The sequence below is a fragment of the Hyperolius riggenbachi genome, chromosome 11 (genome assembly GCF_040937935.1).
Source record: "Hyperolius riggenbachi isolate aHypRig1 chromosome 11, aHypRig1.pri, whole genome shotgun sequence".
Lineage (NCBI taxonomy): Eukaryota > Metazoa > Chordata > Amphibia > Anura > Hyperoliidae > Hyperolius > Hyperolius riggenbachi.
In genome coordinates, this window is record NC_090656.1 from 251,905,959 (window position 1) to 251,924,576 (window position 18,618).

Sequence of the window (18,618 nt, forward strand, 5' to 3'; positions counted from 1 at the left end):
CATACTCTCCTACCTAGGACACTGCCCACTAACCCAATTTTTTAACTTCTCTTTTTTTTTTTTCAGAGGATTGTTTTAAAATTGTATACAAGTGTGTGGACCATTAGTTCACATTGTTTGTTTGAGAGAAAAAAAAAATGGTTTAGAATTCCCGAATCAAAAAAAAAATTGTAATGTTCGTGGTCGCCTTTAATCGGTTCTGATTCCAGAATAATGTAAACGAAAAAGGGAATATCAGCTCATGTGTGCCAGGCTTAAAGGATTAGCGAGGCGACAAAAGAAATGTAGTTTTGCTTACCTGGGGCTTCCTCCAGCCCCTAGAGGTCATGTGTGTCCCTCGCCGTATCTCCGGTCTTCTCCTGTGTCGCGCTGGCAACCTGTAAGTATCACCAACTCCCGCTGGGTTGACATCTTCTGCGCTTGCGCGGGTGTGTATCCGCACGCGAACACGTCATCGGGAGTGTACTGCACCTGTGCGTTGCTACTGTGCAAACACAGTACACTCCTGGTCATGTGAGCGCGATCTCGTGAGGGGCAGGCACATGCGCAGAAGACAGCGACCCATCGGGGGTCAACAATCCTAAGAGTTTGCTAGCGGGACCCCGGAAAAGACGCCAGAGCTGCGGCGAGCAGGGCTGGATTTATCATAAGGCACTGTCGGCACGTGCCTACAGGCGCCTGATAATGGAAAGGCGGCTTATTCCCCTCATCCAGCTCATTTCACTGACGAGATCTCCCATCAGTCAGCGGCACCTCTAGCTACTTAATACTGAGGGTACCTCTGGCTACCTAATGCTAAGGGACACCTATGACGGACAAGGAAAGTAAGGGAGACGTGACAGCTGGGACAGCCAGCACACTTGTGGTGTGGTGCGGCGGGGGTTTGTAGGTTCATGGAGGGTGAAGTCTAGGGTGCCAGGACATCTGTGCCTATAGGCTCCTGTGATGTAAATCCGGGTCTGGCGGCGAGGGACACGTGACTTCTATGGGCTGGAAGAAACCCCAGGTAGGAAACACTACATTTCTTTTGTCGCCACTCTTATCCTTTAATGCTCAGTAATGGGGAGGGGCAGAAGTTCTACTTTCACGAACTGCCCCAAACAAGCTACCCATGACCTGCGGCCGGCGTTAGGAAATCAGCAAATATTAACTCTGTGACGAGTTTTGTGTTACTCACATTGATACTGCTGCCAAAAGATGTCCTGTAACAGAAAAGAGACAAGTGTTATTTATAAGGCCACAAACGTACAACACACAGAAAGCACAACATGTCCTGCTATAAGCTGAGATTGGCCAATGCGTTAAGATAAAACACAAAGGTGGCCATACACCACCAGGCCACCTGGCGGCCATTCGACCACCCAATTCAATAATTATAATCGAATTGGATTAAAATCGGTGCCGCCGAGTGCATGCACGACCGACAATGTGACCAATTTGAAAACTGGTCGCATTCTGGATCGTGCATGCTGCAAGATGTTTCTCGAACGGATGCCCGGCGGTACGGCGTGCAATTTCCCGACGAGTGCGACGAAACCCGCGACGCTGCCCCCCCTCCTAGTGTAATTGTCCCCCTATGCCAGGGGTGTCAAACTCAAATAGACGGAGGGCCGAAATGAAAAACTTAGACCAGGTCGAGGGCCAACAGTCATATTTACACCCCCCCCCCCCCCCCCATTTGGAATGATCGCACCGCACCTGTCATTTGTACCGCATGCTACATGCTGCGGTGGGACAAAAATAAATAAAAAAGGAAATAGGTTAGCTAGGTAAGGGACCCCAGTATAGATTAACTAGGTAGGTGCCTCCAATATAGATTAGATAGGTAGCTGTCCCCTGTATAGATTACATAGGTAGCTGTGTCCCCCAGTATAGATTAGATAGGTAGCTGTCCCCCCAGTATAGATTAGATAGGTAGCTGTCCCCCAGGATAGATTAGCTAGGCAGCTGTCCCCAGGATAGATTAGCTAGGCAGCTGTCCCCCTGTATAGATTAGATAGGCAGCTGTCCCCCTGTATAGATTAGATAGGCAGCTGTCCCCCCAGTATAGATTAGATAGGCAGCTGTCCCCCCAGTATAGATTAGATAGGCAGCTGTCCCCCCAGTATAGATTAGATAGGCAGCTGTCCCCCTGTATAGATTAGATAGGTAGATGTCCCCCCAGTATAGATTAGATAGGTAGCTGTCCCCTGTACAGGTTAGATAGGTAGCTGTCCCCCTGTATAGATTAGATAGGTAGCTGTCCCCCCAGTATAGATTAGATAGGCAGCTGTCCCCCCAGTATAGATTAGATAGGCAGCTGTCCTCCTGTATAGATTAGCTAGGCAGCTGTCCCCCTGTATAGATTAGATAGGCAGCTGTCCCCCTGTATAGATTAGATAGGTAGCTGTCCCCTGTACAGGTTAGATAGGTAGCTGTCCCCCTGTATAGATTAGATAGGCAGCTGTCCCCCCAGTATAGATTAGATAGGCAGCTGTCCCCCCAGTATAGATTAGATAGGCAGCTGTCCCCCTGTATAGATTAGATAGGTAGCTGTCCCCCCAGTATAGATTAGATAGGTAGCTGCCCCCCCAGTATAGATTAGATAGGTAGCTGTCCCCCCAGTATAGATTAGATGGGTAGCTGTCCCCCTGTATAGATTAGATAGGTAGCTGTCCCCCAGTATAGATTAGATAGGTAGCTGCCCCCCCCCCAGTATAGATTAGATAGGTAGCTGTCCCCCCAGTATAGATTAGATACCTGTCCCTCTGTATAGATTAGATAGGTAGCTGTCCCCCTGTATAGATTAGATAGGTAGCTATCCCCCCAGTATAGATTAGATAGGTAGCTGTCCCCCCAGTATAGATTAGATAGGTAGCTGTCCCCCTGTATAGATTAGATAGGTAGCTATCCCTAGGATAGATTAGATAGGTAGCTGTCCCCCCAGTATAGATTAGATAAGCAGCTGTCCCACTGTATAGATTAGATAGGTAGCTGTCCCCCTGTATAGATTAGATAGGTAGCTGTCCCACCAGTATAGATTAGATAGGTAGCTGTCCCCCTGTATTGATTAGATAGGTAGCTGTCCCCCCAGTATAAATTAGATAGGTAGCTGTCCCCCTGTATAGATTAGATAGGTAGCTGTCCCACCAGTATAGATTAGATAGGTAGCTGCCCCCAGTATAGGTTAGATAGGCAGCTGTCCCCCCAGTATAGATTAGATAGGTAGCTGTCCCACCAGTATAGATTAGATAGGTAGCTGCCCCCCTGTATTGATTAGATGGGTAGCTGTCCCCCTGTATAGATTAGATAGGTAGCTGTCCCCCTGTATTGATTAGATAGGTAGCTGTCCCCCCAGTATAGATTAGATAGGTAGCTGTCCCCCCAGTATAGATTAGATAGGTAGCTGTCCCCCTGTATTGATTAGATAGGTAGCTGTCCCCCTGTATTGATTAGATAGGTAGGTTCCTCCAGCAGGTAGCCAGCCTGCTGCCCCTTTCTCGCTGGCCGCCGTTCCGTTACCTCCTGGAGTCGGCGGCCCGTCCTGTACAAAAGTCCGTTCCCCTGATGCTCTTCGCATGCCCGGCGCCATGGCATGCAGCAGTGATGTGAACAACATAGCAGAGCGGCTTCGACTTAGAAGGTAGTGTTGTCCGGATCATGAACGATTCGGATCTTTGATCCGAATCTTTTGTGAGTCGAATCATCAAAATGAGTGATTCGGATCGCAAAAGGGGCGGGACCAGGAGCGACACGCCCCCTCTCAGCGGGCTGCGGGGTCCTGGAAGCAGAGCTGAGATGGATCGCTCTGTTGGATGGGAGGCAGCCTTGCAGGGAGACAGGTAGATGAGAGAGAGGGGACATGGGTGCCACTGCCAGATATGTGTAGAGCACACATACTGGCTATAACGTGCTGCTCATTATAGGCTGTCTGTTCCGTAGTTGTGCACAGTGAACACATTGGAAGCTTTTGGCTCAGCTCAGCACAGCTCAGTAACTTTGCAGGCACTGTGATTGCTGTGCAATATGATCCTCCTGCACTCGCTCTAACAGCTGCACTTTACTTCTGGGAATGCTTTAGGGAATGCTTTTTTTCACTGTGCGACGTTTCCATTCAAAGAGTACAGATGAACATATAGGTGAAATACATGTAAAGTATATGATTGCAGCATGTGGGTATTGTGTGCAAGCAAACATTTCTGCTCTCTGCTCGTCCCTCCTCCCTTCTCTGTCCACTCCCTGCCCTCTGTCCATCTTCTCCCCTTCTCTGTGTGTCCACCCCCCTCCCCTTCTCCTGTCCACAGCAGGGAAAGACCTGTCCTGCTATTCATTTCACCCCCGAATGCTTCGGTAGTAAAATGATCCGAGATTCGGATCAAAGATCTGGATCTTTTCAATGATCCGATTTGAATCATCCGGATCATTGAAAAGATCCAAACTTCCCATCTCTATTAGAAGGCGCGTATACAGGAAGTACTTCCTGTATGCGCGATGTTAATGAGGGAGCAGCTCTGCTGTGTTCATTCATATCATTGCTGCATGCCATGGCGCCGGGCATGTGAAGAGCGTCAGGGGAACGGACTTTTGTGCAGGACGGGCCGCCGACTCCAGGAAGTAACGGAGCGCCGGTGTTCCGACGTGATAACCTACAGGTTGAATTTGCCTACGTTTACCCCTCCATTCGGGCGGAGCAAGGGAGTGATAGAGCGTAATCACGCTCTATCACTCAATCACTCACTCATACAAGGAGAGAGGGCAGGCAGTGCAAACTTACAGTGGGAGGGGGCGGAGCCGGGAGCATGGCCGCGGGCCAAAATCAATGTTAATTAAGAAAGCACTTGCGGGCCAACTTTTCTGGCGAGGCGGGCCAAATTTGGCCCTCGGGCTAGAGTTTGACACATGTGCCCTATGCCCAGTGTAAATGTATACATTACCTTGTCACGTCACACACGCACACTCTTACTATGAAACCACGTAGGGCGTGTGTGTATACAGAGACGGAATTCCGGCAGCCAGCAAGGGACAAGCGGAGGTCGCGGAGAGGTAGAGGTAATGTGTACATTTACAACGGGCACCGGGAGGGGGGGGGGGGCGGGGACATACATTAGGGAGGCAAGGCACAGCGGCAATGCGGCTCACAAGGCCGATTCTGGATCGATTTCAGCATTAAATTGATCAGGAATCGGCCTGCAGTGTATGAGCAGCTGACAGATCTCTCTCTTATCAGATTCGATTACAGAGAGAGGTTTGTCTCTTGGTCAAATCTGCCCATCAATGCTAGATGTACGGGCACCTTAACAGCCAATCAAATAACTCCACCGGAGAAATATAAGCTCAAATGTGATTAGTTGCTCTGCACAGGGCATTGGAATGGATTCAGATAAATGACCTCTCATTATCTTCATATAAAACCTTTTAAAGCACCAAACAAAAAGAAAACAACAAAAAATAAAAATAAAAAAAAATTAAAGTGAGGAAAACCATATCAAAGTTAAAGGCTCAGTATCAAAAAAATGTAAAAATGCAACCACTTCACCAAGGGTTTTTTTCACCTTAAAAAGCAGAGCAATTTTGACATGTAAACCTCCTCCTATTCATTCGCAAATAACTTCACCGCTACTTATCACACCTAAATGATCTATACCTTGGGAGGGGGAGGGGGGTTCTACACAAAATAGGTTTTCTTACTTTTTTTATAACATTATTTTATTTTATATGGGAATAAGAGGAAAACATGAAAACAGTCATTATTTCTCAGATTTCAGCCATTGTAGTTTAAAAATAAAAAGTACTAATGTAAATAAAACTCACATTTTATTTGCTCATTTGCCCCTCTTATTACAACATATAAATTATATCCCTGGTACAATGTATGGCGACAATATTTTGTTTTGAAATAAATGTGTATTTTTTTCCGTTTTTTGTGTTTTACATTTTCACTGTACCCTATTATAGAGACCCTGAACAGTAATCTAAAGTGGCCAAATTAACTTACTTGGGGCTTCCTTCAGCCCATAGTAGCATTCTGTGCATGCGTGGCTCTTGAAAGAATGAACCGCACGTGCGCAGAATGCTCACGCCAACGGGAAATCGAGATGAGCGCACGGATAGGCCGCACATGCGCAGTTGCGCACAACTTGGCTGAAGTTGCCTGTTGCGAAGAACGGTGGTAGCCCGTAGGACACTGGGACTATGAGGGGCTGGAGGAAGCCCCAGGTAAGTTCATTTAGCAATTTTAAATCACTGCTCAGGGTCCCTTTAAGAAAAAAAACATGAATATACCCTCATGACATACATATTAACGTGTTTTGGTTTCTGGACGTAGAAACTACGTCCAGAAACCATGTGCGCTACCGCGCGCCCCCGCGGCCGATCGCGCGCGTGCACGCGCACTCCCGGCCGCGGATTCGGTAGTCAGGGAATCAATGTATCGGACTATGAAGTCCGATCACTGATTCCTCTCTCCCGCTGAAAAAGCGACAGCTTCTCTCGGAAGCTGCGCCTTTTCTGGCCGTTCCCTTCCTGATGCGCCACTCTAAGCGTGTGTTACGCTTAGAGTGATGTCATGTAAACAAACTCATGGCCGCCATCTTGTGGCCAAAAAGTAATACTACACCTGAAAATAAAAATGAATTAAAATCAACACACATTTACATTATAAATCTATTGTTTACCCCCCACCCTCCCAAAACTACCCAAATAAAATGTTTACTATAAATAAAAAAAAACCATTACAATTAAAAAAAAAAAAAACATGTAAATATTTACCTAAGGGTCTAAACTTTTTAAATATCAATGTAAAGATGAAATATTTCTATATTTTTTTTATTTTAAACTTGTTAATAGTGATGGATGCAAAATGGAAAAAATGCACCTTTATTTCCAAATAAAATATTGTCGCCATACATTGTGATAGGGACATAATTTTAATGGTGTAATAACCGGGACATATGGGCATATACAATACGTGAGTTTTAATTATGGAGGCATGTATTATTTTAAAACTATAATGGCTGAAAACTGAGAAATAATGAATTTTTCCATTTTTTTCTTATTTTTCCTGTTAAAATGCGTTTACAGTAAAGTGGCTCTTAGCAAAATGTACCCCCCAAAGAAAGCCTAATTGGTGGCGGAAAAAACAAGATATAGATCAGTTCATTGTGATAAGTAGTGATAAAGTTATAGGCTAATGAATGGGAGGTGAACATTTCTCTCGTGAAAACCACGGAACCTGAATGGGTTAAACAGACTTAGTCTTCTTTTTTTTTTTTTTTTTTACTAGTGTTTTAGTTATAAATATAGGGGAGAGGGGTAAGGGGTTGATTACAGATGAGGATTTTCTAAATTATTATTTTAATGTATGTGGGTGCATTTTTACTTTTTGGCCACTAGATGTCCCCACACTTGAATTCCTGTGTGCTGTGAACAGCAAACAGGAAGTGTTGTACATGTGTATACACTTTCATTTTTAGAATGACCAGTGGCATCTCGCAGATGCCAGTGATCATTTGTTACAGGCACCCTGATTGGCTTTGGGAACAGCTGTTCCCATTGACCGATCAGTACTCAAGCAGTGGCGGTCACTGGTGTGCTCATGGCCAAGTGTGCAACGCTCGAAAACAGGGCGATACGTGTATCTACGCTCCTGGATGTGAAGTGAAGTCCAGAGAGGCTTAGATACACATTGGTAAGATACAGGTTGGTAAGTACATTTCTACCACAGTAAAATCCACTATGAATTACTCCTTTGCTGCTGTTGCTTACAGTCAGTAGGCGGCAAATATCTGACAGATTTTGGACTAGTCCATCTCCTCATGGGGGATTCTCATTATTTCCTTTAGAAAAGCACGCTATGAAAATGATCTACACAAAGATACCGTCCAGCCTCCCTACTCTTCACACACTATTTTGGCAGTTGACGGAACACCTGGTATTCAGGAAATGCTACTGAAAATAAAGAAAAAAAACTGAGAATTCCCCATGAGGAGGTGGACTAGTCCAAAACCTCTCAGATCTGTCTAATTTTTACATACTACTTTAAGTGACAGCCAAGAGCCACATGTACACTGCAAATTGGGACTGTTGTTGTTGCATGACATGTGCCTTGGTGTGCAGCCCGTAACGGGTCATTGTTCTCTTGAACTAAATTGGAGGACTTTTGTTTGTTTCCCCAGAAGTTACAAACATGTGAACAGCAACCCAGAGGCGGGACAAGGTCCTTCAACACCCAAGGCTGAGACACCAAAGTGCGCCCCTCCATCCCTCCCACCCCAGCCGTCACACACTGATTGCTATTACACTAAGAGGCCCCTCCTCCATCCCTCCCACCCCAGCCGTCACACACTGATTGCTATTACACTAAGAGGCCCCTCCATCCCTCCCACCCCAGCCGTCACACACTGATTGCTATTACACTAAGAGGCCCCTCCATCCCTCCCACCCCAGCCATCACACAGTGATTGCTATTACACTAAGAGGCCCCTCCATCCCTCCCACCCCAGCCGTCACACACTGATTGCTATTACACTAAGAGGCCCCTCCTCCATCCCTCCCACCCCAGCCGTCACACAGTGATTGCTATTACACTAAGAGGCCCCTCCATCCCTCCCACCCCAGCCGTCACACACTGATTGCTATTACACTAAGAGGCCCCTCCCCCATCCCTCCCACCCCAGCCGTCACACACTGATTGCTATTACACTAAGAGGCCCCTCCTCCAACCCTCCCACCCCAGCCGTCACACACTGATTGCTATTACACTAAGAGGCCCCTCCATCCCTCCCACCCCAGCCGTCACACACTGATTGCTATTACACTAAGAGGCCCCTCCATCCCTCCCACCCCAGCCGTCACACACTGATTGCTATTACACTAAGAGGCCCCTCCATCCCTCCCACCCCAGCCGTCACACACTGATTGCTATTACACTAAGAGGCCCCTCCATCCCTCCCACCCCAGCCATCACACACTGATTGCTATTACACTAAGAGGCTCCTCCATCCCTCCCTCCCACCCCAGCCGTCACACACTGATTGCTATTACACTAAGAGGCCCCTCCCTCCCCAGCCATCACACACTGATTGCTATTACACTAAGAGGCCCCTCCCCATCCCTCCCACTCCAGCCGTCACACACTGATTGCTATTACACTAAGAGGCCCCTCCCCCATCCCTCCCACTCCAGCCGTCACACACTGATTGCTATTAGACTAAGAGGCTCCTCCTCCATCCCTCCCACCCCTCAGCCGTCACTCACTGATTGCTATTACACTAAGAGGCTCCTCCCCATCCCTCCCCCCCCAGCCGTCACACACTGATTGCTATTACACTAAGAGGCCCCTCCATCCCTCCCACCCCAGCCGTCACACACTGATTGCTATTACACTAAGAGGCCCCTCCTCTATCCCTCCCACCCCAGCCATCACACACTGATTGCTATTACACTAAGAGGCTCCTCCCCATCCCTCCCACCCCAGCCGTCACACACTGATTGCTATTACACTAAGAGGCCCCTCCCTCCCTCCCACCCCAGCCGTCACACACTGATTGCTATTACACTAAGAGGCCCCTCCCATCCCTCCCACCCCAGCCATCACACACTGATTGCTATTACACTAAGAGGCCCCTCCATCCCTCCCACCCCAGCCATCACACACTGATTGCTATTACACTAAGAGGCCCCTCCATCCCTCCCACCCCAGCCATCACACACTGATTGCTATTACACTAAGAGGCTCCTCCCACCCCAGCCGTCACACACTGATTGCTATTACACTAACAGTGCACCCCTCCATCCCTCCTCCATCCCTCCCACCCCAGCCGTCACACACTGATTGCTATTACACTAAGAGGCCCCTCCATCCCTCCCACCCCAGCCGTCACACACTGATTGCTATTAGACTAAGAGGCCCCTCCTCCATCCCTCCCACCCCAGCCGTCACACACTGATTGCTATTACACTAAGAGGCCCCTCCATCCCTCCCACCCCAGCCGTCACACACTGATTGCTATTACACTAAGAGGCCCCTCCTCCATCCCTGCCTCCCCAGCCGTCACACACTGATTGCTATTACACTAAGAGGCTCCTCCATCCCTCCCTCCCACCCCAGCCGTCACACACTGATTGCTATTACACTAAGAGGCCCCTCCCTCCCCAGCCGTCACACACTGATTGCTATTACACTAAGAGGCCCCTCCCCATCCCTCCCACTCCAGCCGTCACACACTGATTGCTATTACACTAAGAGGCCCCTCCCCCATCCCTCCCACTCCAGCCGTCACACACTGATTGCTATTAGACTAAGAGGCTCCTCCTCCATCCCTCCCACCCCTCAGCCGTCACTCACTGATTGCTATTACACTAAGAGGCCCCTCCATCCCTCCCACCCCAGCCATCACACACTGATTGCTATTACACTAAGAGGCCCCTCCTCCATCCCTCCCACCCCAGCCGTCACACACTGATTGCTATTACACTAACAGTGCACCCCTCCATCCCTCCTCCATCCCTCCTACCCCAGCCGTCACACACTGATTGCTATTAGACTAAGAGGTGCCCCAGGGCCAACGACCCGCCTCCCCCCCCCCAACCCCCCCCCCCCAAACCTTCATCTCTAGTTATCTGGCTTGCAGTCACTGCCATGTATCCCCTTTTCTTATTTCTTTCTGCTTCAAACACAATATGGGAATGATAGCTGAGTGAGTTGTGCTGGAGCCTCTCTCGCCTCTGCCTCGGCCTGGCTGCGATCGCACACCACAGTCAAACCCGCAAACTTTGAAGCTGGCACCATCAGTGAGCGCAGTGGCGTAGCTAAGAAACTGTGGGCCCCGGTGCGAGATTCACATTGGGCCCCTCAAGCACTCTATACATAACAAATGATACAATGCGCCAAAACCTGCCAAGGACAGCCACAATGTCAGAGGTGCAAGAAGGGGATGGGGAGCACTTTGTTAATTATCACTACTATTCAAAGCATCTATAGAAGTGATTATTCCAAGCACAGGACCAATAAGGAGCTAATACTGTGGTTGAGGGAGGGCCCTACGGGGCCCCTCTGGCCCAAGGGCCCCGATGCAGTCGCTACCTCTGCAACCCCTATTGCTACGCTAGTTAGTGAGCATGATGTGGATTACAGTACATGTGAAAGAGGGATACTGTGCACCTGTATCATAACAGTTCCAAAAGTTTTATTTCGTTCCTCGGACAAAATTATTCAGCCTTGACATGCATCAAAAGAAAGGTGTCAAACCTGTTTGTGTCGAAGTTGTGGCGGTGTAGAAGGGAGAGGTGACCAGGGGAAAATTGTGCCGTCCGGATTTTCCCCTGGTCACCTCTCCCTTCTACACCGCCACAACTTCGACACAAACAGGTTTGACACCTTTCTTTTGATGCATGTCAAGGCTGAATAATTTTGTCCGAGGAACGAAATAAAACTTTTGGAACTGTTATGATACAGGTGCACAGTATCCCTCTTTCACATGTACTGTATATGCTTTGGTGCTCTGCACAAAATTACTTGCTGCACAGTTCATAACTCCTCCTGCATGTCCTATCGAGGTTGCTGGAAAAACATTAAAAGGTGTAGGTATCACAAGCTGAAAGTGAGATAAAGCACCCTTCAAAGCAAGGCCTTCAAACCCCCAGGTTGAAACATATGAGTGCCAGATCCTAAATTTTCTGCTATATTGTATATGATGTGGATTACGCATGTGTGTATATACCAAAGAAGAATTACAATATAATGGGAACTCAAGGCAAGTTACTAGCGACCAAGCTTGTAGCCGAGTCAGGACAGGATAGCTGGTTCGCTGGCAACAGGCAAGCAGATACAAGAAACAGGACTCAGGTCATGGGACAAGAGCCAAACCTCACTACTGGAAGCACCTGCTGTCATGCACAGGCTCATACACACTGCGCATGCACGAGTTACAAACAAGGCATGTCCCGGGTCGGTTCTCTCATGAAGCAAGGGGAAACACTTGCATCAGGCGCAGAGATTACAGGGGCAGCATTTTTGTACTGTGTTTACACTAACACCATGCAGTTAGAGTAGGAAGAGAGGCGAGAGAAGAGCGAGGTGAAGAATTCATCATTGGGGAAAATCAGCTTGCTGTGCTGTGTGAGGATTCTGACAGTGAGTGAGCAGAGGGAGGCAGGAGAGCATCATTGGGGAAAATCAGCTTGCTGTGCTGTGTGAGGATTCTGACAGTGAGTGAGCAGAGGGAGGCAGGAGAGCACCATTGGGGAAAAGCAGCTTGTTGTGCTGTGTGAGGAGTCTGACAGTGAGTGAGGAGGGGGAGGCAGGAGAGCAGCAGTGTTTCATTTGACTTGCTCAGCAGAAGGGAGAAGGTGGCACTGCTGTCCTGACTGAGGAAGAATGGAGTGGCTAAGGGTGAGCAGTTTGTCACCGACTCACAGCCAGCCAGTGTGCTATTGTGTTAAGCTGCAGCACGTCATGTGAGAACATTAAATGAAGCAGAGTAAATTGTCCGATGCTGTGCAATCATTCCAAATCGGGGGGGGGGGGGCCTTCCTCACAAGTTTGCGTCGGGCTGCAAAAAGTTGAGAACCGGCCCTGGGCATGCCCTGTAAAGGGGAATACGGACATTAATACTGTGCATGTGCAGGTTCACTAACCGAGCATGCCCAGTAGAAGGAAGCACACCAGCAAGGCGGGAAGCAGATGTACACCAGGGCTTCCTGTTACTGGGCACACGTGGCTCCTGAACGCGATGCAGGTTTGCGTGAGACTTACCGTGGTGTCGTCAGCTTCTTTGATTTCTCTGGCCTCCTCTTTGCTGCACACCTCTTCTATACACTCTCTCTCCATGTTACCCGGCTTCATCTCCTCAAGGAACGAATTCGCCCTTCTGGAGCGTCTGAGGACCGACATGGCCGCCCGGCTGCTAATGAACACTAAAGAGACACAGAAACACAGAGAGGGAACCATCAGAGCTTAAAACAAACATTCTAATTTAAAGAGGCCCTGTAGTGACGTATAGTAGAACAAGGTAAATTATATATATGATATTCACTTTTACAGTAATTTTCCTGGTTTCATCATCAGAAACACTTCCTATATCAATATTGGTCTAAAACCCCACCCTCCCAGTGATGTTTAACCTAGGCTGTTTAGCTATGTACAATTTTCCACCCAGAGCATTCTGGCAGGGCAGACCAGGTTTATTTTGTACTGTCAGAACTCTTTGTAAACAAACATTCTGTGGAGCTGCACCTGACAGAACTAAAGCTGTTGCAGACTGTGATACATTTCAGAAAGTATATTGGGGAGAGGAAAGATTTCACAATGGGCAAACACTGACTAAATAATCTATAAGTGATTATTGTAAAAGAAAAAAAAAAGAAATTTTATTAATTAATTTCACTACAATTCCTCTTAAATGTTATTTCAGTTCACCATTCCCTAAAACAATTCTTTAAAGGACAACTGAAGTGAGAGGTACCTGGAGGCTGCCATATTTATTTCCTGTTAACCTCTTGAGGACCGCAGTGCTAAACCCCCCCTAGTGACCAGGCCATTTTTAGTAAAATAGGCCACTGCAGCTTTAAGGCCAAGCTGCAGGGCTGCACAACACAGCACACTAGTGATTCCCCCCCCCCCCTTTTCTCCCCACCAACAGAGCTCTCTGTTGGTGGGGTCTGATCGCCCCCCCCCCCCCCCCCCAGTGTTTATTTTTGTTTATATAAATTTTTTTATTTTTTTTTTAAAGCCGTTACTTTAAATATTTCTCCCCCGCCCCCGCCCCCCCCCCCCCTCTCCCCACAGCCTGCCAATCATTGCGATCGGCTGTCATAGGCTTCTGCCTATGAGAGCCGATCGCTCTCCTGTGTCCCACAGCTGTCCCCAGTACAGCGCTGCTGCTGATCGCAGCGTTGTACAATGTAATTAGACGGCAATTCCGACGTCTAACAGTCTCCCGAGCCTGAAGGAGGGCCTGCGCGCATCTCCTGCACTGCGAGCCCCAAGGACTTTACGCCGATCGGCGTTAGGCGGTCCTGGGGCTGCCACGCCCATAGGCGCCGCGTGACACGGTCGGCAAGCAGTTAAACAATGCCAGCTGCCTGGTAGCCATGCTGGTCTATTTGGCTGCAGTAGTGGCGGAATCACACACCTGAAACAAGCATGCAGCTAATCTTGTCAGATCTGATAATAATGACAGAAACAGCTGATCTGCTGCATGCTTGTTCAGGGGCTATGGCTAAAAGTATTAGAAGCAGAGGATCAGCAGGGCTGCCAGGTAACTGGTATTGCTTAAAATGAAATAAATAAGGCAGCCTCCATATACCTCTTGTTACAGTTGTCCTTTAAAGAGGCTCTAAAGTCTTCCTAATATGAGGTTTTTACTTTAAAAACCTCATTACCATTATTGTCCGACCTAAAATGCCGCATCCCCGCGGCTGAAAACCCCCTCCATCACCCCAAACTCATGGGGGTACACGCAGGCAACCTCCGCATACAGGCTGCACGGATCTGCCTCTATGCGCGTCAATCAGCGCCGGATCGCCGCCTCTCCCCCGCCCCTCTCAGTCTCCCTTCACTGAGAGGGGCGGGGGAGAGGCGGAGATACGCGCTGATTGACGTGCTGAGAGGCGGCAGCAAAATCCACGACCAAGAAGGTCATGGATTTTGCTGCCCTGTATCCCCGTGAGTTTGGGGTGATCGAGGGGGTTTTCAGCCGCGGGGATGTGGCGTTTTAGGTCGGACAATAATGGTATTGAGGTTTTTAAAATAAAAACCTCATTTTAACCTCATTTTAGGGAGACTTCAGAGTCTCTTTAAGGGAACCTGAGATGGGGATAAAACAACAATGTATACATACCTGGGGCTTCCTGCAGCCCCCTCCAGGCCCATCGCTCCCTCGACGCCCTCCTCCAACTCCACGTTCGCCCGCAATTGGCCACCGAATGTTCTCTGATCCAGGGCCAACTGCGCATGCGCATCCTGGCCACGCACTCTCCCACTGCTTTCACGTCACCAGGAGCGTTCTGCGCCGGTGCTGTACTACTGGGCAAGAGCAGAACCGTCCCTACGACAGGAGCGAGACCGGGGAACGCGCCTGGCCGGACTGCGTTTGTGCCGACTGGCCCCGACTGGAGGATTTTCTGGGGCCAGTTGCTGGATAATGAGGAGGCTGCTGAGGACAGCGTGGGAGCGATCAGGCCGGAGGGGGCTGGAGGAAGCCCCAGGTATGTATACATTTTTTATGTGGCCCATCTCAGGTACACTTTAATCACCCACTTAAAATTCACCAGTATAAACTATGAGGTGATGTGCCTGGATATATATGTGTTTTTTTTCTTGTTACTGACCCCTGTGGCCAGAGTTTTAACCACTTTGTCCTCCTTGACGTATAAAAACGTCAAGGAGGACAGGCGCGCTCCCGCGGCCGATCGCGCGCGTGCACGCGCACTCCCGGCCGCGGAGTCGGTAGCCACGGAATCAATGTATCGGGCTGGGGAGCCCGATCATTGATTCCTCTCCCCCGCTGAAAAAGCGACAGCTTCTCTCGGAAGCTTCGCTCTTTCTGAAGCTGTGTCCCTCTAAGCGTACATTGTACGCTTAGAGTGACGTCATGTAAAAAAAATCGAGATTGCCATCTTGTGGCCAAAAAGTAAAACTACAAGCAAATACCCAAAAACATTACACAACACCAATATTTCCCCAAATAAAACACTTTTATATCCCACCCTCCCAAAAATGCCCACATAAAATGTTTAATAAAAAAAAACAAAAAAAAACATTACTATAAAAAAAAAAAAAACCAAATATTTACCTAAGGGTCTAAACTTTTTAAATATCTATGTAAAGATGAAATATTTCTCTCTATTTTTTTTTTATAAGCTTGTAAATAGTGATGTATGCAAAACGGAAAAAATGCTCTTTTATTTCCAAATAAAATATTGTCGCAATACATTGTGATAGGGACATAATTTAAATGGTGAAATAACCGTGACAAATGGGCAATAACAATATGTGGGTTTTAATTATGGAGGCATGTATTATTTTAAAACTATAATGGCCGAAAACTGACAAATAATGAATTTTTTCATTTTTTTTCTTATTCTTCCTGTTAAAATGCATTTACAGTAAATTGGCTCTTAGCAAAATGTACCCCCCAAAGAAAGCCTAATTGGTGGCGGAAAAAACAAGATATAGATCAGTTCATTGTGATTAGTAGTGATAAAGTTATAGGCTAATGAATGGGAGGTGAACATTGCTCGGATGCATAAGCTGAAAACGACTGAGATGTTAAGTGGTTAATCTAGTGCATTCCCTCCTTCCCCTGTATGTGTTTTGTCAGCATGCACACAGCTTATGCTGGAATATGTGCATGGTGCGCATGGATACATTACGTTAGCTCCCTTGTGCAGTGTGTATCAAAAAAGGGCGCCTGGTAAAAAAGGGCGCGGGATATAGCCGAAATTATAAGTTGTAATGTAAAACAATATTTTTCGTTTATAGCTTATAAACGAAAATATAGTGCTAAATCGGTTCAATAAACGGAAATGAAATGGCAAATAGCGTCTATACCAAAAAACGATATTTACACTTGTATTAAGCATAGTAATATAATGGTAGATTTTACAGGTATTTTACTGCAATTATACCTAACTGTAGGCCCTCCTATCCCTAACCCCTAGACACGCCCCCCCCCCCTTGTGTAAATATACATAATTTAATTAATTGTTTATATTACAAATATTGTACTGTAACTATACCTATCCCTACTCTCACACAGAACCCACCCTGTACCAATCTTTAACCCCTAGACCCCCCTAGTGGTGCCTAACCCTAACCACCCCCCTTGGTGGTGCCTAACCCTAAGGCCCCCTGGTGGTGCCTAACCCTAACCACCCCCCTGGTGGTGCCTAACCCTAACCACCCCCCTGGTGGTGCCTAACCCTAACCACCCCCCTGGTGGTGCCTAACCCTAACCACCCCCCCTGGTGGTGCCTAACCCTAAGACCCCCCTGGTGGTGCCTAACCCTAACCACCCCCCTGGTGGTGTATATTGTACTGTAACTATACTTATCCCTACTCTCACACAGAACCCTCTCTATACCAATCCCTAACCCCTAGACCCCCCCTGGTGGTGCCTAACCCTAACCACCCACTTGGTGGTGCCTAATCCTAAGACCTCCCTGGTGGTGCCTAACCCTAAATCTCCCCTGGTGGTGCCTAACCCTAACCATCCCCCTGGTCACGCCTAACCCTTACCTTCCCCACTGCACAAAGACCCTTACATGCATATAAACAATAATATATTTAATACAATTGCTATATGAAAGTGGTCACTATTTGTGGAACATAAGTGTCTAATCTTACAATTCAATAGTCATAAAAATGAATAAATAAGTACATATGGATCAAAACTTATGACAAATATATAAATTCTTTATTATTCCAATGTACAAAAAGGTGCTTAAAAACAACATGGGATGGCCACCCCGTCACGACCAATCACAGCCCGCTCCAAGCATATCCACACACATACAGCGGCCGCATACAAAAATATGCAGGGAAGCCTAGATGTTTGCAAAAAAGGGGCAAATATATATATATATATATATATATATATATATATATATATATATATATATATATATATATATATATATATATATATATATATATATTTAATCCTTAAAATACTTCACTATAAATAACATGAATAGAATCATTTATATATTTGTAATAGAATAAATCGCGATAAAATCACGTACACATTAATCCTACTAATATAATAAATGGGAAAGTTCGGATGTTTGGATGTTTGGATGTTTGTTACTCGATCACGCAAAAACGGCTGAACGGATTTGAATGAAATTTGGCACACACACAGTACATTACCTGGAATAAAGTATAGGATACTTTTTATTCTCATAACCAAAAAGGGGGCGGAGACAAATGCAAATTTCACTGGAAAATGTAAACTGCAGCCATTCTTTCACTGTTAATGGCAGGGTTCTCAAACTTTGCACAGTTGGTTACTGGGTGACTGGGATTAATATTCAGAAAAGTGGGTGGAGTCTATAAAAGCCAATCAAAATTAACCTATTGATTTTCAAGGGAAATATTTACATTTCTGCCATTCTTGCACTGTTAATGGCACAAGCCTCAAACCTGGTACAGTTGATCATTGGGTGACTGGGGTTCAATTTCAGAAAGGAGGTGGAGCCACAAACAGCCAATTAGATTTGTTTCATTCCAATGCAAATTATTGATGCCAAACACCGCAAAGCTCACAAACTTGGTAATCGAGTAATTGATTAATTGTGTGTTAGCATTAGTAAAGTGGGCACAGCCAACACCAGTCAAATACATAAGCAGGCAACGCTGGGTCATAAGTGGGTGGAGACAAATACAATTTTTACTGGGAAAATGTAAACTGCAGCAATTCTTACACTGTTAATGGCAGGGTTCTCAAACTTTGCACAGTTGGTCACTGGGTGACTGGGATTAATATTCAGAAAAGTGGGTGGAGCCTATAAAAGCCAATCAAAATCCACCTATTGATTTTTAAGGGGAATATTTAATTGCTGCCATTCTTGCACTGTTAATCACCTGTACCTGGTACAGTTGGCCATTGGGTGATTGGGGTTCAAATTCAGAAAAGG

General features: G+C 46.9%; 1 protein-coding gene across 1 annotated transcript in view; it reads right to left on the reverse strand.

The window, feature by feature from the left end:
• F2 (coagulation factor II, thrombin) overlaps window positions 1-18,618 on the reverse strand; it is a 98,777-nt gene that overhangs the window by 46,416 nt on the left and 33,743 nt on the right. The window contains exons 2-3 of the mRNA XM_068261660.1: window positions 12,734-12,894; window positions 1,178-1,202 (exon numbers count right to left, since the gene is read on the reverse strand). Of these exons, the coding sequence (XP_068117761.1) occupies window positions 1,178-1,202; window positions 12,734-12,894 (186 nt within the window). The remainder of the gene's footprint in view (window positions 1-1,177; window positions 1,203-12,733; window positions 12,895-18,618) is intronic.